A 22,174-nucleotide genomic window follows, 5' to 3' on the forward strand; every position below is an offset into this window, starting at 1 on the left:
AACCAGCTAGGAAACACGGAGCAGGCAAGAGTTTGTATGTTTGTTTGTTTTTTTAATCTTGGTGATAGGACTGAAGAGAGAGGTTTGTCTTGGGAAGTGTAAGAAGTTCTTGCAGTGAAGGAGGGGCTGTCTGCTCCTTCTGCTGATGTAGAAGAGGCAATGAGAGTAACCTTGTCTGTTGTGTGAGAAGGAAAGGAAAAACAGTGCAGTGGAGAAGAATGAAAGAGAATAGATTGCCTGGGAATTGTGCAGCCTTCATCACCAGGGACTTGAGGATCAGAGTGAAGAGAGAGTGGTATCACGTCAGGTCAGGCAGGTGGGTGAAGGTGACTGCCTGAAGTTCTTGCTGTAGCCTGTGGGTTTTTATGTCCTTTGTTCGAAATCAGCTTGCTTCTTAGGATTTCTTTTTACACTTTGCAAGTAATGATTAAATTAGAAGCACCTAAAAATGATTCAGGGAGGATCTTTTTTCTCTCATCAATAGTAATAGTGATTAAATGCACAAGATTAGGATTTGTCCAGGTATCGCAACAAAGCGTCCTACAAAGCCAGATAAGATTTAGTGCTGTGCTATGGTCACAAGAATTCATTCATGAGAGTGAATTCTTCCCCTGCTGTTGAGGTGGGGTTTGAGAAAGGAAGGGTGATTTTTCTGAAGTGTAGTTCTGTGGGGTTGCCAGAAACTTGTTAGTCTCTGAAGTTACAGCTGTAAATTGCTGCATGGCTTTTCACGTTTGGTTTATGATCATAACAGGTTTTTCATTTGCATTTGTTTAGCATGAGCAAATTATTTTACTTAATGGCAAAACTAAAGATCCCTCTATTAGAACAAAAATGAGTGACTTCAGGTTGATTATTTGTAGTTATAAAAAAAAAAGATAGCTGTCTTAGTGTGTTTTCAGAACAGAGTATAAAAATTGCTGAAAGATTTTTCTTCACTTGTTCAGCCCAAGTAATTTGAATAAGCTATTTCAGCTTTCATTTTTTCTGAATAATTAAATTTTAATTGAAAATTAACAAATTAAACTAATGCTTATCCAGATTTCTCTCTTCTCTTTCTGCTTATTTTTCTTTGCAAATAAGTTTCTAATGTGTAATGAGTTGCCCAAAATCTGTGAGTTGTTGGTTTTGTTTTTTTTTTTCTCCAGATGGCAGATTAGAGTAAAAGATACCTAATAAGGATCCCTGACCCATATATTGACTTTTGTTAGTGAACTTCGGTGTTTTTCAGGGATTCCTCAAAATGCATATGTGCATTTAAATTGAATGGTCTTGTTTGGAAAATTCTTTCAACCAAAAATGTTGTTCCGGGCTACTCATGCAATGATATTAGAAATGGGAACCTTCCTAATAAGGCATCTTATTTAAAATTTAATTTTTTTAAATGTGATGCTGTATTTTTACAGTGATATGACTATATAAATATTTTTGTCTGTAGGAAGAATCTTCTGTTCCAAACAGAGCTGTTTAAGTGAAGGACCTTTGACTCTAGAAAAAAAGGTGAACTGCTGTGAATGGTTATTCCAGAACAACTGAGGGGTGTTTTTCATTTTGCAGCTTTAGAATACTCCTACACGGATTTCTAAATTATCTCTGTTGTTAAACAGGTTCTGTAACTCCTGAAATCTTGAGTGTGAGTCAGGGTGTTGATACTTATTTTGCTAACCAGTACTGTCTTATCTCATTGTGCTTTCTCTTGTCATCTCTACCTACCTTGAACTTAGGGTAGAAGATCTTCGGTGCAGGAATTGTTACCCAGTGCTGTGTTGATTAGTCATCTGGTATAATGGAGTCTTTGTGTGAATAGGGCTCCTTGTCCTTATCAAAATCCAAACAGTAAAATATCTTAAGGTGAAAACATCATGGGGATGTTACAAGCATTTTTGTAGAATATTATCAACTTGTGAATTTGCAGGGGGAAAAATGATACTTTAGGTCAATGTATTATATATCTGAAAAATTGTAGTGCCTGTGTAATGTGTCATTAACTCTACTCAAAAAATATTAATTAGGCATGTAGCTTATTAGCACCCCGTTTATATTGAAGCACATTTTGTGAAAGGTATGGTTTTGTTCTTTGAGTCACAGTGTAACAATAGAAGGGCTTATGTGGTGAAATGGTGTGTTTCTTACCTAACGGATTGAATTGCTACAAAGTTCAGCGTTAACTCTGAATTTAAAGATGTACGCTGCTTGTTTATTTCTAGAACTTTTGTGGAAACAATCTAAATGGAGTGCTTTGAGAGCTGTGTGCCCACATACTGCATTTTTTTGACGTTGAAGCAGTATTTACCTGGAATGTATGCCTTTATTAAAAAACAAAAGAGAAACGGGGTGGTGGTGGTATGGGGGACAATTTCTTCTGCAAATCACTGAGCTTAATACAGCACAAGTTGGATCTGTTATTGCTGTTGGAAGACAATGGGATATATCTTACCTTTTTTGATCACGGTCAAGCTATAATATTTTCTTCCATCTTTAACCTGCTCTCAGAAATGAAACACCTCAGATTCCTTTTACGTATTTTGTACACGAATTGTAGAGTTACAGAAATCCACTTTGGAGCCTTTCATAAACAACAGTAATTATGTTTCTCAAGGAAATTTTTTTCTGGATTACTAATTTTTTGTACCTGTTTTACACAATGTGAATTACTTATTACTTATCAAATTGTGATCTTTTGCCTCTTTGCATGTGTTTACAACAGAGCCTGATAGATTCAGGAAGGGCTTGGGAATTGCCTAGAATGTGTTCAGTAAATCACACTAAGATATTGGGATTTATTCTGTTAACTTTTAGGTAGTCTAAACTGTTTTGGTGGAATACTCTTTTCTTTAGATCAGTTTAAACTGGGAAAGCAAGACAAGAGCTGTAACTCAGCCTTATAATTTTTACAGGTCACACCTGAATAGAAGCCCCTGTTTTGTCCAGGATTTACAGAACGAAGGGTATCTAAATCACTCTATTTGAGAGCAAGTCTGGCATAGATTATCAGCTTTAGTTGTGAGTTTCCTTACTTTTTTCCCCTCAAAATAAGCACTGCAGGTTTCATTATATAAACATTAGCATTTGAGGAATCTTTTGACTGCAGATACCAAGAATGGATTACAAGAAACAGGACAGCAGAAAATACAGGATTATGGAGTTAATTATGTTTCAAACCACCTGAGCTCTAGTTTAATTCTTTAACTCACCTCGCTAGTAAAACAAAGAAAGAGAAGATGGAGAGAAAAATAATGCAAAGGCAATGCTTTCCAGTTTTGCAGCTGCGTGAATTGGTAAATTGCACACAGGACACTTGTAAATAGGAATTAGATCATTTTTCTCTCCGATATTAAGTGATATGGTAATGTTTCATCTGTATCTCACTTGCATATTTTTTATGTAAAATGTGTCTGCAAATGTGCCTAATAAGCCTGGGCCCCTGTAGAGCTGGCTTCCCATCCCTGTGCTGGGGTGGTGGACAGCAGTGGTACTGCCTCCCACCAAAGGATCTATGGCAATTTGGGTAGAAATGTCAGCAGCTTGGCGGCTGCCAGCTCATGCAGGTTGAGGACAGACACCAGGGTGTCAGAGAGGGAACATGGTGCTGGAGCACAGCAACAGCGAAAGGAAACACGAGGAAGATGCAGTCAGGGAGAGCCTGTGTCTGGATCCTTGCACAGCTTTACCGGGACAGAGAAACTTGGCATTTTTATCAAAACGAAGTTGGTTTAAAACTGGAAAACAAACCTTAACTAACTTTTCAGAGACTAATGTTTAGGTTTATCGTGGTATATGTATTGTATATTTATTTTTTTTTCCACAGAAACCTGCTAATATTTTAGTTATGGGTGAAGGTCCTGAGCGAGGAAGAGTAAAAATTGGTATGTTTATATCTTTGATAAGTCCCAGTGTAGCATTTAAGTTAGAATGTTCTGAAAGTGCAGTTGTACCACCTAAAGTAGTCACTGTAATACTAGTATATGCCTGGGCACATTGCCCAAATGCTGTTTTCTGAGTGACTGACTTCATGATATTAGCCCCATGCACCAGTTCTGATGATGAAATGCTGTAGCCTCATCAATAAAACGTGGAAAATGTCATTATATTTTGTTTAAGTGGGTGTTTGTGTGGGGTGGGGGATTTTGATGTGGGAATAAAAGATGACAGCTAGCTAGGAGGAAAGGAGGAGAAAGAAAGGGGATTTTAAAATTTCCTCCATTTACCTCTGTAATGCCATGACATTACTTTGCTGCTGCTTATAAAAATCTAAAAAGGGAACTACTCATTGCTACAAAGCTTAAATGTTTTTTAATGGAATCAAAGGTGTCATTTAGACTACAAAATATTCTTGAAAGAGTAGGCAAGTCCCTTGGAGGTAGACAAAGGGATCTTAAAAGTTCAGAAAACACAGTAATCCACCCAAAATGCTTAGTGAGAACTCCTGCTAAATGCTCAACCTGGGATTTACCAGGGAAGGAAAGACCCAATGTTTTCCCACTATTGTAACATTTTGTGGTGGGAGTTAGTGTTTGGAGTGAGAGGATAATTTATAGAACATCAATTGTTTTAAATTAAATACGTAAATAAAAATTAACAGTAGTCTAACAGTAATAAACTGTAGCGGGCTGTGCATTATCGTGGCAGTGCTGTGACAGCAGGCTGCTAATGCACAGCCTGCTTACATTTGTTATGGTAAGGCAGCCTTGTTTGGAAGGGTTTTCTAAAGCTAGTTCATCTTTTTCACTTCCCTCTGGCTTTCTTTTATGAGATTATTCTTCTGCATTGTTGCTCTGTTCTCTTAGTGTTTTGTTTATCTGAACTATATTGTTAATCACCAGTATAATGATTCAGGGTAGGATTTTCTTGGAGCATTCAGTGCTGCTCTAGTCCTTCCCTTGCCCTTTGAAACTCAGGGAGCAGATGGGCTAGGGCTGAATGCTTCTGCAGATCCTACCCTGAAAGTTTTTAATGCCCTTCCAAGCTTTAAGGTTGACAGTAGGGTTTGAAGTCTTCTGCACAGAAAACAGGCACAGCATGGACAGCAGAAGGGAAAATTCCTTAATGTTACCTTATTCTTCATGGAGCAGTTGCTTCCAAAACAGAGAATGTAGGTCATCCTCTGGGCATGTTCACTTCTGACAGTGGTGGTGATAATTGCTGTACACAACTGCTTGCTAGTAATTTTATGTAGACCACCCATTTATTTCTTAGCTTATAACTTTGAATTAATTTGGGAATAACTTAGAAAACAACTAAATTAAGTCACTCTGTTAATGGACAGATGAAAGATTCTGTATTGGGCCACCAGTCCTCTGAGCCATCCATTCCCAGTGGGGGAAGAGGGAGGGGAACCCTGGATTTCTAAATGTGTTATCAAAATGTAGAATTTTTGTTTTTTACTTTCTAAAGATATTGCCACAGCAGTAAAAGAATGCAGAAGTTATACCCATACCAAGGGCTTCCACTTTTCCAGTGTAACTAATTTTTCTAAAAAATACATAACTGGGATTTAACGTAAAATAATTTCATAGGCTTTTTGTGTCATTCTGAGTCATAAATTCACTTTCTGCCAACAATTTTCCTTATTCATAGTTATTAGTGACTTGATCAATTTTGAGTAATTGATATTTCAGTGTAGAAAACGGTAAAATGTTTCTCTTTTTAAATGCATTAAAACAATCATAAATAGGAATGCATATGAAAAATAATTAAGAATTCTGTAGTCAAGTTAGACCCATATTTACACTACAGTTTTCCCTCATGTAGGTCCTTTTCCCTCGGAATGGCTACTCATCTCATTTCATTTGAGTCTTTCTCAGCATATGAATATCCCTACACCTCAGAGTCCCTCTGTCTTGGGGTTTGGGGAGTGGTGGGTTGGGAAAGAGACCTGGTGGGAGAAGCTGCGTATTTTAGTCTCTGCCCATTTTTTCCTGTAAGACTTATATTTTATAGTTCATCAGCTTTCTAGGCAGTTGTATAATACCAATTCTAAAAAGTAGTTTTTAATGATATAGTGCCCACAACCAGAATTTTAAAATTATAACCTAAATGGTATTCAGTGCTGGTATATTGATACTGGAAATACATCTTGACAGAAAATCAGCGGGGAGGCAGATGCTGTAGGCTTAGTTGCTGGTTTTGTGTGAAGGAAGTCTTGCTACAGCTAACTTCATGAGGAGGGAGCTTTTGTCATGTGCATGTATGTATTATAAATCATTCTAACCTTTGCAGAACCTGCATTTTGCTCACTTTAAAAACTGCTGCTTTTTGAAGAACCATCCTATAATAACAGAGTATTTTACCGGAGAGTATCAGTAAAATGAGTCAGGATTTACCAGTGTCCTAAGAAGTGAGTTGATGCACTTCTTCAGAACAATGGTTAATTCTTCATTCTAAATGGCTTAGTAATGATTTATAATTATATACTTTGTAGATGATGCCATCCAGTAACTTCTACAAAAGCTTTAAGAAAAATCTGCTCACAGAGTTCATATCTGCTACAGTCCGCGTTTGCACTTTATTTAGCAGTGGTGGTAGCACTAACAAGTAAACTCAATCAGTTTGTTTAAAAAAAAAATTGGTAGTTTTCCTCAAATTTTAAAGCATCTCTCTTTGAATTTTGCAGCTGACATGGGCTTTGCCCGATTATTTAATTCACCTCTGAAGCCTTTAGCAGACTTGGATCCAGTAGTTGTAACCTTCTGGTATCGAGCTCCAGAGTTGCTTCTTGGAGCAAGGCATTATACCAAAGCTATTGGTAAGTAAATTGGACGAAAACTGACTATTTTGTTCTTTATGTAATCTGAACCCAAATATTGAAGTATTGATAAATAATTCAAAGGACAGTTGCTGAGTTAAAGGTGCGTTACTTGCTTCTTGAAGAAATATTAATCTTTAACAAGTTGTTTAGTTTACTGTGGCCTCTGACTATATATAGGAATGAAATATTTCTGGGTTTTGGTTCCAAGTGCCCTGTGATACAATCTAAGTTTATATGGCTTTCACACAAGACTTTCATAAGTACTGTTAAATAAAAATATGGATGTATCTTTAAACTGCTAGTAGAATTCATGTTATGATGACTGTGAGGCACAGTGCATTAGTTTTATTGCAGAGGTTATTATCTAGTGTAATAAATACATGAAATAAGGAATGTACGGAATGGGAAATATATTGAGTACTGAAACTAAACTGTAAAATCAAGCTGCATTTTAGCCTCTCTGTGTTTTTTTCAAAGATGGATGACAGATGGCCAGAGCCGTTGTGTGCTGGGGCTGTAGGACAGGGAACAACCCAACAGCAGGCTGGAGGGAGGTTCACCTTTACTGAGTGTGAACAGCTTTGCTATGGAAGGGAGAGAGACTGTAGAGAAAAGGACTGGGAAGTTTTTCTTTTGCTGGCTGATTTAAAAGATATGCTAGAGCCTGGCAACCATTTTTTGGGAAATAACTTCCCCTGCAACGCTTCACTTGGTTTGCACAGACATGGAGGATGTATGTCAGCGTACTGTGTCATTTCTGTATTCCTTCCTCAAAACTCAGTCTTTTTTTTTTTTGTTTGTTCTTTTTTTTAGAGCTTGTGTCAATGGTTTTGTCAGAAATTCTAATCTTTATGCCTCAAATGTATTTTCATTTACTTCTCTGTTAATACTGTGTTTCTTTTATAGATCAAATACATTTCTTTATATGTTCCTTTAAACTGCTTTTTTTTCTTGTATTTGCATGTTCCCTTACTTTACTGGCACTTTCTTCTGCTTGCAGCATGTGAAAACTGCATGGGCAGTCATAGTCTTCAGTACATAATTTTTTCAGTGTAGATAAAAACTGACTGTGTAGAAACACTGACTAATGGGGTTATGTTCGCTGCATCATTTGCTTTTGTCCTTGTTCATGACCCTTTTCTAGTTTATTCAAGGTTCAGTGTAGCATTACTTTAAGTTAAAAATTGCATTTGTATATACTAGAAAAAATCGATAAAACAACTGGGAAAATGCAGGCTATCTGAAAGATTGGGATGCAACAGTTAAAACATAAAAGCTGTGGAAGCTAGGTTTTGGGTTTTATTTTAATGAATGTTACAAAAAAAAGAGGGTGATGTATGTGAGCATGGAGAAATTTTCTTGTTACTCTCTTTCTGCAAGGTTTTATAAATAGCATTTGGTTTAGTCCAATATTGTGGCTTTTCAGCTTATATATTTTGGGTCATTTAATATAAAACTCAGTGGTTGATCAGCGAAGACACCCTTCTTGGCCAGGCCAGTGTGGCAGTGAAGCACCAAGATGCTGCTTAGCTTTTCTTTGTGTTTTATGCATCCACAAATACCCAAGTAGTTTCCTTTGCTGTTTTTTTTAACTAGATTAATTTTTTTACAATGTTAAATGGTAACTACACTTTAAAAAAAACCAACAAAAGCTTGTATGATGCTCTCTCAGCTCCCATGTAGTTGCTGAATTATGTACTTCCATCCATAGCTAAAAGAAAAAGTTGAGGAAGTGTTGCATCTCTTCAGTAGAAACTTGACATTTTCAATGGAGGAACCTTATCTCTGATAAGCTAAACCCTAACATTCTGCCTCACCCAGATGCTTTCTGAAAGATTAATTTGATTTTTCTTTTTAATTTCTGTTCTCCTTTTTTAAAGATATTTGGGCCATAGGGTGTATATTTGCAGAGCTGCTAACATCAGAGCCAATATTCCATTGTCGACAAGAAGATATCAAAACTAGTAACCCTTATCACCATGACCAGCTGGACAGAATATTCAATGTAATGGGATTTCCTGCAGGTACATACTGTATTTTTTTATCACCACTTTTCAAAGAAAGATATCTGTATGGCTTTCTTTGCATATGAAGGTGACAGCTGATCAAAGCAACAGAGCTGTTCAAACACAGTCTTTATTTCATTAGGTATAAATATAGAATCTAATGGTCAAATTATATATTTCCCCTATTATTAATGATAGGATTATCTTTGTGTATGCAAGTATCAGTGTTTTATTAAAAGATTATGTTGAAATGCTGGATGATTAAAAATCAGGAGTATTTCTGCATTTCAATGGTACTGATTATAGATTTAGAAAGCAACTGATAATTACATGAAACAAAGCAAAATATATACATTTAGTGAATATTATGCAGTTGTTTAACTTATGCTAAATTAAACATAAATATTTTATGCTAAAATAAACATTTGGAAGTAAGGGAGGGTATTTAATTTTTTTTTTTCCCCTGGTAGAAAGCTTGTGGTGTGGAGAAAATTTCTTTATTTCAAACCAGAAGAACAAACTGGCTGCATGAACCAAAACAAATAACATTGTGGATATAATTTGTTGCATTTTCCCCTCAGTGTTGGTTATATCTTGTATTTCTACAGGCTGCCTTGCATCTCCGCAGTTAATGCTTCGTCTTCTAGGGTTCACATGACTGCAGATGTCAGGATAACAGGGGCCTTATTTTTACTTTTTGGTTATCTTTCTCACTGCTTGTGTTCCCTGCTGTTGTCCATTCACTGTTAAAAATGTTTTTCTTTACTGTTCTTGTGGATTTTCCTCTTTCTATCACATGAATTTTGTGGTCTATATGTTTGTGTGGTTCTAGAATTTTGTTATTAAACATGCTGTTATTTTTCCCTTTGACTTTTTTTGTGTATGTACTTCATTGTTTCTGTACTGCTCTATGAGATTCCTGGAAATGTTTCTTTTGCATATCGTGTACTTTTATTTTCTGGAAAATCCTCCTTAGTTTTGCTTCTTTAAGCAGCACTGTTCTTTTCTGCTTTTAGCCTAAAATTTTACCTTTTTGTGCTTTTCTTACTTCTTTTGGGATTTACATTGATTTTCTGTAGCTTACATAAATAGATGATACTCTCATTACTGTTCCCTGATTGATTTAATTAATCCTCTCCAATGGTCTGCATTTGACCTCTGAAGATCCTTTGTTGTTATCAAGAAATATATTTCATTTAATTGCAACAATTTTTTTGCTTTTTAATTGACACTATATTTGAAATAGTTTCACATGTCTTTGGGAAAGAGGAGAACATTTTGTTTAACTAAGTAATAATTAAATAATTAATCTCTGATTTATTTGTTCACCCAATACTTTTAATCTCAGTTGTGATCAGTCTTTGTAAAGATCTGTATTGAACCAAACTACTTGCCCACAGAGCCTTTTCAGGAGTTAGACTGTAATATGTGTGAGGTTAGGTGCTGATAGTAAGTTTTCTGTTTAATTTTTAAATCCATTTTGGTCTTGGCTTCAGAGAAGATAAGATGAAATAATCGTCAGTTTGAGTGTGCAAATTTTACTTTTTCTTAACTTTTTGTTGGCTAACAGATTTCTTCTCGGTTGAGACAGCAGGACTTTGCACAAGCACCTCTGGATATTTTCCTGTAATTAAAAGCTGTCAGAATGAAGAATCCCTTAGAAGGAGACAGTGTTTGCTGGAGTCTTATGTACTCCTGTCCCGAGATACAACTGTGTCTAAATAAGTTAAATAACAGTCTTGAAGGGTTCAGGCACAATGCCCGATGTTTTTTTTTTTCATCAGTATTGTGTTTGGGGCCTATGGTGATTTTCACTGTAGCTGGCATCTGTTTTTTCAAGTTCTTGAGTTAATCAGCACACAGCTGGAATCTCTTAGGTGTTGGTAAGATTTTTTTGTGAAAAGGTGATGAAGAAATCTGAGCTGAAGAATATAAAGAAATAAGTAACTGCAAGGTTAGAGAAGCAGACTGAAAAAAAAAAAAGGGCTATGGAGATACTTGGAAACCCTTTGTTTTACTTGGGGAAAAGGGAAAAACCAAAGTTAATACTGATTTTGCAGATAAAGATTGGGAGGACATAAAAAAGATGCCCGAACATTCAACTTTAATGAAAGATTTCCGGAGAAACACGTAAGTCTGAGTTGAACTTTCTTAAGAAAACATATCTCTCTCCTACACTAAATTTCTTGTAGCTCAGGTTCTTTTGTATGTAGATGCCAAACAAGGACTATGAAATAGTTATGATTTAGATTGTGAAATGAGAAATGAAGTTGTTTTGTAGTGGTGAACTTGGCCTGTTGAGGTGGTGTGAATTAGAAGGGTAGCCAGAGACAGCCTGTAAGTGGTAAGGTAGCAGATGTGAAACAGGTGATGCCAGTAAGACCCCACACAGCTTGGAAGCTGGCAAAGCACAGTTTGTCACAGCTGTTCCCAAATCTGTGGTCCTGGAAACGATTTTTCTGTAATAGCTTCATAAAAGGGGTCTGGTAACCTTATACCGTTTCCAGCAAACAGTGGGTATAATTTTCAGGGTTGGTGTCTGGGATAGCTTATGAAGGCTAAAGAAAAAAATACCCTTCAGCTTTGCTGTCACATTGACAGCATCTAAAACCTGCACTTAAAATGCCACCCTGTTGCTTGATTTCCATGCTGAAGGATTTGGGGCTGTACAGTTACATACATTTCTTGCATCTGCCATGCTTTTGTAACCATTTAGAAACCTTATTTTTGAGTTCCTCTTCAAAAAAGTTCATGAATTTTCTTGTAGCAACCTGTATGTTCAAATGGGTTTAGTATTTATCTGCATCTTTACTGTCTTGGGAAATACACAGAATCAAATAATATAGTAGTAAAATTGCCCACAGGCAGTTTAAATCCGACTGATAGTTTGCTGTCTGAATGTGGGTTAAAACTGTGCTTTTTGTGTGGATGTGATGTGTTTTTACAAGCGTATGAGGGAAACAGATGCCTTATGTAGTGTCTGATTTTTAAGCAGTCTCTGGTGTTAGTAGTTGTGGTTTTTCCCTGCTTAGCAGATTTGCAAGGGAGACTAAACTGTTTTTATTAATATGTTTTGTGGCTACTAAGAAAGTTTGGCACTATCAATGATTTACATATTAGAAGTGTCACTTTTATTCCTTTTTTTTAGGTATACCAACTGCAGCCTTATCAAATATATGGAAAAACATAAAGTTAAACCAGATAGTAAGGCATTCCACTTGGTAAGTTCATGCGTACATAAAAAATCAAACCCCTCCTATAAGTTACAGTTGTTCAAAGTAAGAGTTGAACTGGAGTCAAGTACACTGTGACTAAGTTTATTTTGTAAATAAAGTTGGGAATAACTGGTACTCTGCAATCTGAGAATTGCAAAATCACTGTATCTTTCCACATTGATAAAATTATTCTGTGTGTCATTTACTGGATTAGCTTCAGTATCCAGTAATTTTAAAGTTTTCTGTCTTCAAGTCATGTTTAGCTCTCAATTAAATTTGCAGTGTTGCTGCAACTCTTAGCCATTTTACTGCTTTGCTTACTTTCAATAGCTTATTTTTTACGTTTTAAAAGTTCCTATATGCCTCATTTTTTTTTACATATTCATTATTAAGCTTTTGGGGAGACCTTATAGCAGTATTTAAAGGGGGCACGTGTAGAAAGGCTGGAGGACTTTTTGCAAGGGCAAGCAGTGATAGGACATGGGGTAATGGATTTAAGCTGAAAGAAGGTAGATTTGTATTGGATATTAGGAATAAATTCTTGACTGTGAGGGTAGTGAGGCACTGGAACAGGTTGCACAGAGAAGTTGTGGATGCCCTGTCCCTGGAAGTGTTCAAGACCAGGCTGGATGGGACTTTGAGCAACCTGGAAAGTGCCCCTGCCCACAGCAGAGGGGTTGGAACTAGATGATCTTTTAAGGTCTCTTCCAACCCAGATCATTCTATGAGATGATTCTGTGATACAAGCTTGTATCTTAGACTTAAAAATAAAATTAACTTAAGACTTGAACATGTAGTTCGGAAAGTTTTAATATGTCTTCCCAGTGTGCTAATCTTATATAGCTTTCTTATGAATACTTTGTAGAACCTTTACAACAATCATTTTCTTTCTAGAATGTATTACTTTTTTTTAATGAAGACTCCAGTTAAAATTATGCACTTGCTCAGCCCTGGAAGTGCCTGCTTTATGTTGTTTCAGAAATTATACTATATTGGGCCTTTTTCTGTTTTTTAAAGAACATTCAAGCCACTAAAATAAACTGTGTGCGTGTGTGTGTATATATATATATATGTATGTATGTATGTATTAAATTGGAGAAAAGGGAAGATGGTTAAGAGGCCTGGATGTCTGAGGACCATGTGGCTTTTATTCAAGTCATTGGAAGCTCTACCTTCTCTGATGATCAGATCCAAGGGTTTTTAAGCAGCGTTCTTTTAGAATGCATCACTGCAGTTCAGCACTAGAATTAAATAAAATCACTGGTCTGTCATTCCTAATTCGTGAGACCCCAGCTGGAGTGCTGTGTCCAGAGGAGGGCCATAAAGATAATCAGAGGGCTGGAGCATCTCTCCTGTGAAGACAGTCTAGAGAGTTGGGGTTGTTCAGCCTTGAGAAGAGAAGGCTCTGGGGAGACCTTACAGTACTTTGCAGGCACCTGAAGGGGGCCTGCGAGACAGTTGGAGAGGGACTTTTTTTGATAGGACAAGAGGTAATGGCTTTATACTGAAAGGAGGTAGATTTAGATTGGATACTAGGAAGAAATTCTTTACTCAGAGGATGGTGAGGCAGTAGAACTTGTTGCCCAGAGAAGTTATGGATACCCCATCCATGGAAATGTTAAGGACAGGCTGGATGGGGCTCTGAGCAAGCTGTCTAGTAGGTGTGCCTGCTTATTGCAGGGGATTGGACTAGATGACCTTGAAAGATCCCTTCCAGCCCAAACTATTGTATGATCAAAGCTTGCCTAGTACATTATGGAAAGTTTCTGAATGTTTTCAATACACCATTTGTGACTGGAACTGAGTGTCCTGGGCTTTGCAAGTGAAAATGTGTTCTTTCATAGGAAATGAAGTTACTATTTTAAAAGAAGAGAAGAATGTAGTTATGCCATTTATGGCATAATGTGGTTAGGCTTTTGAGTTCAGACACGTTTGTATTGTCTTCCAGGAATACAGTAAAGTTTCTGCAAATGGTTTTGGTAATGCAGAGCTTTTTATCTTTTATTTTTTGCAGCTTCAGAAATTGCTCACTATGGATCCAATAAAGAGAATTACCTCAGAACAGGCTATGCAGGATCCCTATTTCTTGGAAGATCCTCTTCCCACGTCCGAGTAAGTGGTCAGTTTATTAATCTCTCAGTACGTTCAGAGATGCTTTGGAACTGTGTGCTTTCTCTCTTCCCTAAATATGTTTGTGAATATTGAGCTAAATACTTACTGTCTAACAACTGAAGAAACCACTTAAATGCCATTTGTGGTTTTTAAAATTAAATAGCATTTTTATTAATCTCTTGCTTTATGGAACTTAGATCCTATTAGTTGCAGCACTAATCTTCTTATTCACTGACAGGTTGATTATGCATGCTACAGATCTTGGTAGACAACTGCTAAGTGCCGCAGGTCCACTTCTCTGCTCTAGAATGCCAGATGACATTCTCTAATTAGTTTACATTTTTCTGTCTTGCCCTTTGTTGTAAATTCAGTGGGTGGGGAAAGTCAACTCTGTGTCTCTGTGCTGTCATCCTTAACAACTTAAAGCCATTTTCTGTAGACACGTCTCAATTTTGTTTACGCAGGCAGATTTACAAAAGGGAGAAAATTTATGGACAATGAATGATTTCATTAAAAATTAAGCCCCCCTCCCAAAAGACTAGCCAGAGAGAAGATTATACACCTTTTTAGGAAAACTATTAGTATATCCCATGTGTGATTCTCTACCCTTATCTAGGGAAGAATTTATAAAATATGTATATTTATAAGCAATTAATTAAAAATTCAACTATTTCACTAAAACCTACTGGATTATTTATAGTATCTCCTGACCCCTCTCCGTGGTTTAAAGTCATGTGAATGCCTGGCTGTTGCAGAAACTGCTTTTAGGACAGTGTTTGTCTTTTTTCTCAAGTTTAGGTTGGCCTTTTAATGTGAATACACGAGTATTGCTAACAGGTGTACAGAGACTTCATTATAAATACATTCTGCTGATTAAGGGCAGGTAAATATTAGCTTGCACTAGCAGTAGCAAATCCATGTGGGCCATGAGATATGAATTGACAGGTGACATTTCTATTTAAACCTTTTTCCAGGTGGTTTTACTAATAGTCAGTGGAGTTTCCAGGATTGTTTTTGTTATTCCTGAAATTGTGAACAGCTGGATTAAAATAGCTCTTTTTGCCTGTGCAGATACCTAACGGGTGGCATAGCTTTCCAGCCAGCAGTTAGGAGAAACTGTGAAAAATCTACTGGGACAACTGAACATTAAAATCAAATGTGAATAGGTTTTTACTAAGTTTAGACTATGATGATAATAAGACAGGGAAAGGGATGGCTCAGGCAATTTGAAACTAGCATGGGTGAAGTATGAATCTTACAGGTCTAACCCTTCTGTTCTAATACAGTGATAAATAGACTTTTTTGGGGGGCAGTGTTTTTGCAGGTTGTCAAATCCCTTACCCAAAACGGGAATTTTTAACAGAAGAAGAACCAGATGATAAAGGAGACAAAGTAAGTACTAGAAGAACAGTATCATCACGTTTCACTGGCTTTCACACTATTTCCTGATTTCATGTTATTTCATGTACTGCTTTTGAGTTGAAATTTTTCTTTGTGTTTAAACAATTGAGAAGAACCAGCAGCAGCAGCAGGGCAATAACCATACTAATGGAACTGGTCATCCAGGGAACCAAGACAACAGTCACACACAGGGACCCCCACTGAAAAAAGTGAGAGTTGTTCCTCCTACCACTACCTCAGGTGGACTTATTATGACCTCAGACTATCAGGTATTTGTTTTATTCACATATTTTTTATTTGCTTCTCATGTTTACAGCAGTGTTTCTTCAAGCTAAAAAAGTAATTTTGTAAGTGTCACTGTATTAACTGATATTTTTTGGCATCTTTCAAGGTTTTTTTTTCAGATTCATTTAGTTGATGGTTTGTTGATATGCTGATGCTCTTTAGGTTAGCAGTAACGAAATCAGGATCAGATATTACTACAGTTACTAATTTATTACCTTCATATTAGGAAATGCTGGTTGTGGAACAGGAGCCAGTTGTGCTGTGCACTGTATCACCTATAAATGCCATTTCTTACTTGAACAAGTCCATAGTGGTAGGAGGCAAAGGATATTGCAGTAAACAAGCTGTGAAATAAGAATCTGAACAAGAATTTTAGTTGGGCAGATGGATGTGAAAACAGTATTTTGGATGACAAAGACTTGGCATGATGCTGTCATAATCTCTGTTTTGAAGATCAAGGGAGATTCCAGGTTGAGTAAGCCAAATTACAGATCTGAAGACAGGCGAGATGGTGGCAGTCAAAGAGTGAGGAAGATGAGGAGTGTAGGGGGAAAAAAACTTGAGGAAAACATGAAAAATGTATTCTAGCCTTCCTACATTTGAGCTCATGGTCAGACATTAGGAATCAGAGCCTGGAGCATAAGAATAGTTTAGTCATTCCAGGGAACGATACCTGAGTTATTTGGGTTACTACTGGAAACTGGGGAGAAAGGGGTTAAGGACAGAACCTTTAGTTTAATTGAAGCTAAGAAATTATGAAAGAGGAGCAGGGAAGACTTCAAATGATACATGTAGGGGTCAGTTAGAGAATGGCAGATTTTTGGAAACCTAGGGAATAGAAGATTTCAAGAGGAGGCTTGCTGCTGGAAATGTTAGTCTGCAGGAACTATTATTGTACATGAAATGCATAGTACAGGAGGCCAGTTGGCAGAGAGTCTTGGATGAAAACAAAAGAAAAGGAAGTCAGAAATTTTTTTGTAATGTTTTCAGGTAATTTAAAGATTAATATCTGAATCTGAGACCCTGATATTGGAAACCCACTTAGCTGTGTTTATATTCTGTAGCAAAACATAGGGAGAGTTAAAGAACCGTGTCAGTAAAACTATGGTCGACTTGCATTTTCAGTTTGGTGCTGCTTCTCCATGAACACCATTGGGCTTTGAAATCTTGCATTTCAGAGTTTGTTCCAGAGAGCACCAAATATCCTTAAAGGCTGCCTGGAGGCATTACCTTCATCCTTATCTAAATCTGTATACTTCCCAGCATTGGCCAAAACTTGAAAGTACTAAAAAACATAAAATAAGGTAACTTTCAGGAGCTTTATTGTGAGACTCTTCATATAGTCCCCAAGTGCCTTTGTTCAGTTTATCCCAGAACATGAATAACACGTTTTTTTCAAGTTTTCAAGTCACTCTCCTTGAACGATGTACATTTTGAGAGCTGTTTGAGACAGTGGTGAGCCTTAACTACAGTGCTGCAGGGTGGGGTGCCTCTAAGTATAAACGGCATCTTTGTTTTAGTTAGATTACCCATCTCAGGCTATTTTACAGGAGTTTCATCCCGTTCAGTTTGGCAGGCTGCAGTTGATTGCTGGTTTGGCCTCTTAAGTTGACTCTTTCTACCACTTCTTGAAAACACACACATAACAGAAGGCAAATGCAGCTGTAACTTTCTTAATCCTGCCCTCAGGTGGAGTCACATATTTAAGGAGGTTGGTGCAGTGATTGCATGTACTGTGTCAGGGAGCCCCATTTATGTGCCCTATTTACACACCCTTCACCTCATTTTGCTGCTGCTTTGTAGCATTTTTAACAAACCTCAGCTTAGACTTCTGTGAGCCAGAGGTGAGGTTTGCTAGTTGACAAGTCAGAGGGCTCAAATTGCCTCAGCAGGAGTTGACATTAGTTTGTTTTCAGCTCATGCTCAGCAGAACTTTTGTCATCTCAGAGATCCATCCCAGGATTACAGCTGGGGGCAGCCCTTGTTCATAAACGTAATTTCAGAATACTTTTCTTTTGAGATAGTGATAACTGCTGCTTTGCTATCTCAGTAGCTCCTATGGGTAACTTGACTGCTCCTGACCAATCTCTTTGCTGTCTCTCTAGGAGTCAAAATACCAGGTTTTCAAAAAAAAAGCCCCCATCATCTTCCCCCTAGCCTTGCAAGAAGGCAGTGGGTAGATTTGTTCTGATTAAGTTATTTGGAAAACACGGTAATCAAAGGGAGGAGACCCAAAGGTGCTAGCCCTAGAACAGAAGCAGTTAAGAGTTACCTCTTGATGGTTTCAGGTCTCCCTGAAAAAAGTTCCTCACATTTTTTGCTTCTGATCCTGCAACTTGAGGAGACTGCAAACAAACATTATTGTACAGCCCTCTGTTTTAATCAAACACCTGTTCCTTTGTTCTTTGTTTAATTTACTCAAATTCCCCCTATAAAGCTTGTGAAGAAGGATTGCCATCTCCTGGGCAAGGCACACTAAGACAGTTTCTCCATTCACTCAGAAGTTGAATTATTCTATGCAGGGCGTGTTGACCTTGTATCCTTTTCTGCCATGCATAAAAATAGTAGGCACATGGCACACAGACTTCCTTGACTTATTGTTCAAATCTGCAGTGTGACACTCCCAAAGGCAATGTGATTAAACAGGCTGTAGCAACTCCACTACTCTGAGCTTTTGCTTGTAATAACCCCTCTGTGTGCTTAATGGTATTTAGAAAGGATTGGATATTTACTTTTGTTCTTAAACAAAAGCCATTTGTTGCACTGGGTGTCGTGAAAGAATCTGATTTTTCATTGCCTCTGTCTTAAAATAAGATCTCTTTTAGAAGTAAGGACGCAGAGAGTGCTTACAACTGATATGAATGATCAGTTTTTAAGTGGTTAAACTTGTGATAGTTTCTGCCATACAGGAGCCACACTTGGGCAAAATGAATGTTCAGAATTTTTGCTCTCTGAAGTACATCCTGTATTTGTAAGATGGGGAAGGGTGACCCAGAGCTGTGACTCTTCTGTTGATGAGTGACTTAGTCCTTCTCTCAAGGCTGAAGGCAAATGCCGCAAAAGTTCAGTCACTGTGCTAACAGTGAAGTTCAGCAGTGCTGGTTTGTTCCCACTGGCATTAACTGCTGGTCCAGCCATTTCTTCCCCTTTTCTCTAGAGGTTTATAGTGTTAGCTCAGTCCTATGAGCATGTGTTAACAACTAGAGTTTGCCTTTTTTATTTCTGCCATCATCGCAGCATCCTGGGCCTAGTTTCCTTTCTAAATGTGGAAAGGCAGGAAAAAATGGGGTTGTTTATTTTATGTTGTGACTTATCTGTAAAGCTGTTTTAATATTTTACTTTCTCGGGATGTTGGTTCACCACAATTTTGCTTATTCAGGTCTCAGTAGCAATATCCTAGTCCTGGAATTGTCATTTCAGATAAGTTTCCAGACCTTTATCAGAAGCAGCTTTTTCTAAAAAAACCTAATATATTATGTGATATCAAGAGTTCAGAAGCTACACAGCAGTTTCTACAATGCTGCAAAGTTTCTATGTGTGTAAACCTTAACATGAATGTAAAACAGCACAGTAATGTACTGAAATTGTGTTGATTTATTTAAATATTAAATGCTCCAAAGTGGTCAGATGCTTAGATTGCAAATCTCATATGCAGTCCTTCTTTCCTTTATAACACATGATCAGTAAGTAACAACTTTTAGGTTAAAATTGAAGTAGGTAATTTCTGGTTTGCTCAGAGCTTCTTGCAATGATGAATGTTCCACTCAGTAAATAGTTGTAGAAATGCTGGTTGAAAGGGGCCTCCAGATACCATCTAGCCCAGTCTCTTGCATGGAGCAGGACTGTCGCTAATGCTAACTAACTCAGGTCAGCTGGGGCTTTACTTAAATGAGTCTTCATATATAGAGACCTCACAGACTCTCTGGACAAGTTCTTCCAGTGTCCCTTAGTAGTCCCTCCTCCAATGTCCTACCTGAACCTCCTAAGCCGCAATCTATTGCTATTTTCCCCTGAAATATCTATTTCCACAGAGGAACACGTTGTTGTCTTTAAACTCTCCTTCAAGTATTTTAAGGCTGCTGCTAGATGACACCTTAGCCCAGTCACAGCGCTCTCAGCCTTTACTCCCAGGTCACACAAAAGGGTGGCAAATATATTCTTTATATGTGAAAATCTCCAGAATAAGGCAGAGTGGCTCATCAGCAGTAAGATGCCTCATCTGGATCTCCACTCCAGCCTACCTTCTTGTTAATGAAAGGGAGCAAGTGGAGAAGAGTATTGCCGTGAGTGGTGGTAGCCTTGTGTAATGTGCAGATGCAGTGTAGCCATCCAGAGGGTTGGGTGGAGGTTTGACTATGATGGGTGAAGATTCACAGGAGGTAATTGGGATGGATAACTGAAGGGTGGCAACTGTCACTTTCTAATATGATGTATTCCTGGTGTTCATTACCTGCTGTAATCAGAGTAAGTGAAAAGAAGCCTGGAAGTGCATCTGCTTTGAGACTGTGTGTGCCTGGTACCTCTTGAAGAATAGATCAGTAGGTGAAACTGTGTTGTGATGTCCCTGTTACAAAGGATTGCATGTCCTCTGCTTCTGCCCCTCTGCAGCGTTCCAACCCCCATGCTGCCTACCCCAACCCCGGACCAAGCACATCACAGCCACAGAGCAGCATGGGATATTCAGCTACCTCCCAGCAGCCGCCACAGTACTCGCATCAGACTCACCGGTACTGAGCTGCACCCCGACGACGTCAATGCACTGTTGCTAATGCTGCAGGACCGGCCGCGCAGCTGTGCCTGCCTGGAACCCGGCTTGGGCCACGAGAATGTACTGTACAACCACACCTCCAACCTGTCTGACCACCACGATCCACCCCCTGCCACAGAGCGGAGTAGTGGCTCCCAAATTGTACCTGGTTTTGGGGTTAGACTTGAAAAGAAAGTGCTAGCACAGTTTGTGTTGTGGATATGCTACTTCTGTAGTTTACTTGACATGGTTCAGACTGACCGATGCATTTTTTTCAGTGACAGTCTGTAGCAGTTGAAACTGTGAAATGTGCTAGGGGCGAGCATTTTTGTTGTCGTATGTGGTGAATTCTCTTGATGTAACAACTTTATCTGACAAAATAGTACGCAACATCTTTGAACTGGTACTTGAAGCATACAGTATATGTTACCATGGCAAAAAAGCAAACTAACTGTAACTCTCAGACAGTTTTGATAGACGTTTATTTTTAGTGACTTTTGTGGGTTGGTTCATTTTCCACCTAGATCAGTGTTTTATGACCGACGCAATTGCTACGATGAGATTTTTTTAAGAACATGAAAGTGTTTGCATTTTTTCCCAGCAATTACAAACGTCCCAAAGATTAATTTCCAACATAAGTTTTTGTTTTTGTTTTAAAATCTATGACTTGACTGGTCTTAAAGCTGCTATTTGATAGTAAAATAAGTATGTTGTCATTGATATAAACATGTTTGGTTCAGCAAACAAACTAAAATGATTGTCATAGACAGTGTTTTATTTTTTTTCCTGTTGGTGTTAATGATTTGTGAGCATGCTTTGGGATTAAAAAAGCATGAGTGATATTTCCTAAAAAGGTGTGGCATCCATTCAGATATTTTGTCATGATTTTTGAGAACCAGCTTGGTGTAGTGGATTTTAAATTTTGTTGGGTTAATTATTTTTTTAAACGTTCGCACGTTGTTTAGGGGTGCCGTTCCTACTGCAGAGGAACAAGCTGTTAGGAGAGCCTTAGAATTTATGAGGAAAAACTTACATACAATGTACTGTATCAAACTATTTTACATGAATGACACAAGTATTCTGAGTAAAAAAAAAAATCAAACATTGTTAAAACAAGGTGTTATGTAATAAATTTATTTTTCATAAATCTGCATATGCCCTTTGCATGTATTCGTTTTTATCAGCAACAACACCCCACTTCCCCATCCATACATCTATATCAGGTTGTGTCCTGAGAAATACCATCCAACAGGAATTTTTCTTGCAGGGCAGGCTTCTGTTAACTGCTGAGAAGGACAGTTTTTCTTTTAAATAGCAGAAAAAAGTGTCATTACTCTTGTTCTGTACATGTAGCTGATCAGCTGGAAATACATGAAAAGTGGGTTTATTACTAGCTACATTTCCTAGATCAGACAGCTCCTTTTCATCTACAAAATCTTGAGACACTCCTGTCTGGATAGTTCTTCTGAGGTTTCTGTAACTCATTCTTATTGTGGCATCTAATACCACACCATGATTTTATAACATAAATATATGCAACATACACAGGATTTTTTTTCTGTCAGTGCTTCATGCAGTGTGAATATTGACTAGCATGATTGATTCAGATGCACTGCGATGCCGACGGGGGGCAAAAGAAAAACCAAATCGTTAGCCAGCC

The 22,174-nt window shown here is 37.8% G+C and overlaps 1 protein-coding gene across 9 annotated transcripts in view; it reads left to right on the forward strand.

Annotated features, from left to right (window-relative positions):
- The window catches only part of CDK8 (cyclin dependent kinase 8), a 73,733-nt gene extending 52,066 nt beyond the window's left edge, over nucleotides 1-21,667 (forward strand). For 4 of the 9 annotated variants that reach the window (XM_064645393.1, XM_064645396.1, XM_064645397.1 and 1 more), the window contains 9 exons: nucleotides 3,809-3,866; nucleotides 6,614-6,745; nucleotides 8,629-8,772; nucleotides 10,815-10,884; nucleotides 11,903-11,975; nucleotides 13,984-14,081; nucleotides 15,395-15,473; nucleotides 15,593-15,751; nucleotides 20,376-21,667. In XM_064645393.1, the coding sequence (XP_064501463.1) occupies nucleotides 3,809-3,866; nucleotides 6,614-6,745; nucleotides 8,629-8,772; nucleotides 10,815-10,884; nucleotides 11,903-11,975; nucleotides 13,984-14,081; nucleotides 15,395-15,473; nucleotides 15,593-15,751; nucleotides 20,376-20,501 (939 nt within the window). In that variant the 3' untranslated portion in view covers nucleotides 20,502-21,667. Of the gene's footprint in view, nucleotides 1-1,158; nucleotides 3,004-3,808; nucleotides 3,867-6,613; nucleotides 6,746-8,628; nucleotides 8,773-10,814; nucleotides 10,885-11,902; nucleotides 11,976-13,983; nucleotides 14,082-15,394; nucleotides 15,474-15,592; nucleotides 15,752-20,375 lie in introns of those variants that run through there. The other 5 variants (XM_064645400.1, XM_064645401.1, XM_064645399.1 and 2 more) reach the window with 4 other exon arrangements.
- Nucleotides 21,668-22,174: the final 507 nt, after the last annotated feature.

This window comes from Pseudopipra pipra, chromosome 2 (assembly GCF_036250125.1).
Source record: "Pseudopipra pipra isolate bDixPip1 chromosome 2, bDixPip1.hap1, whole genome shotgun sequence".
NCBI lineage: Eukaryota > Metazoa > Chordata > Aves > Passeriformes > Pipridae > Pseudopipra > Pseudopipra pipra.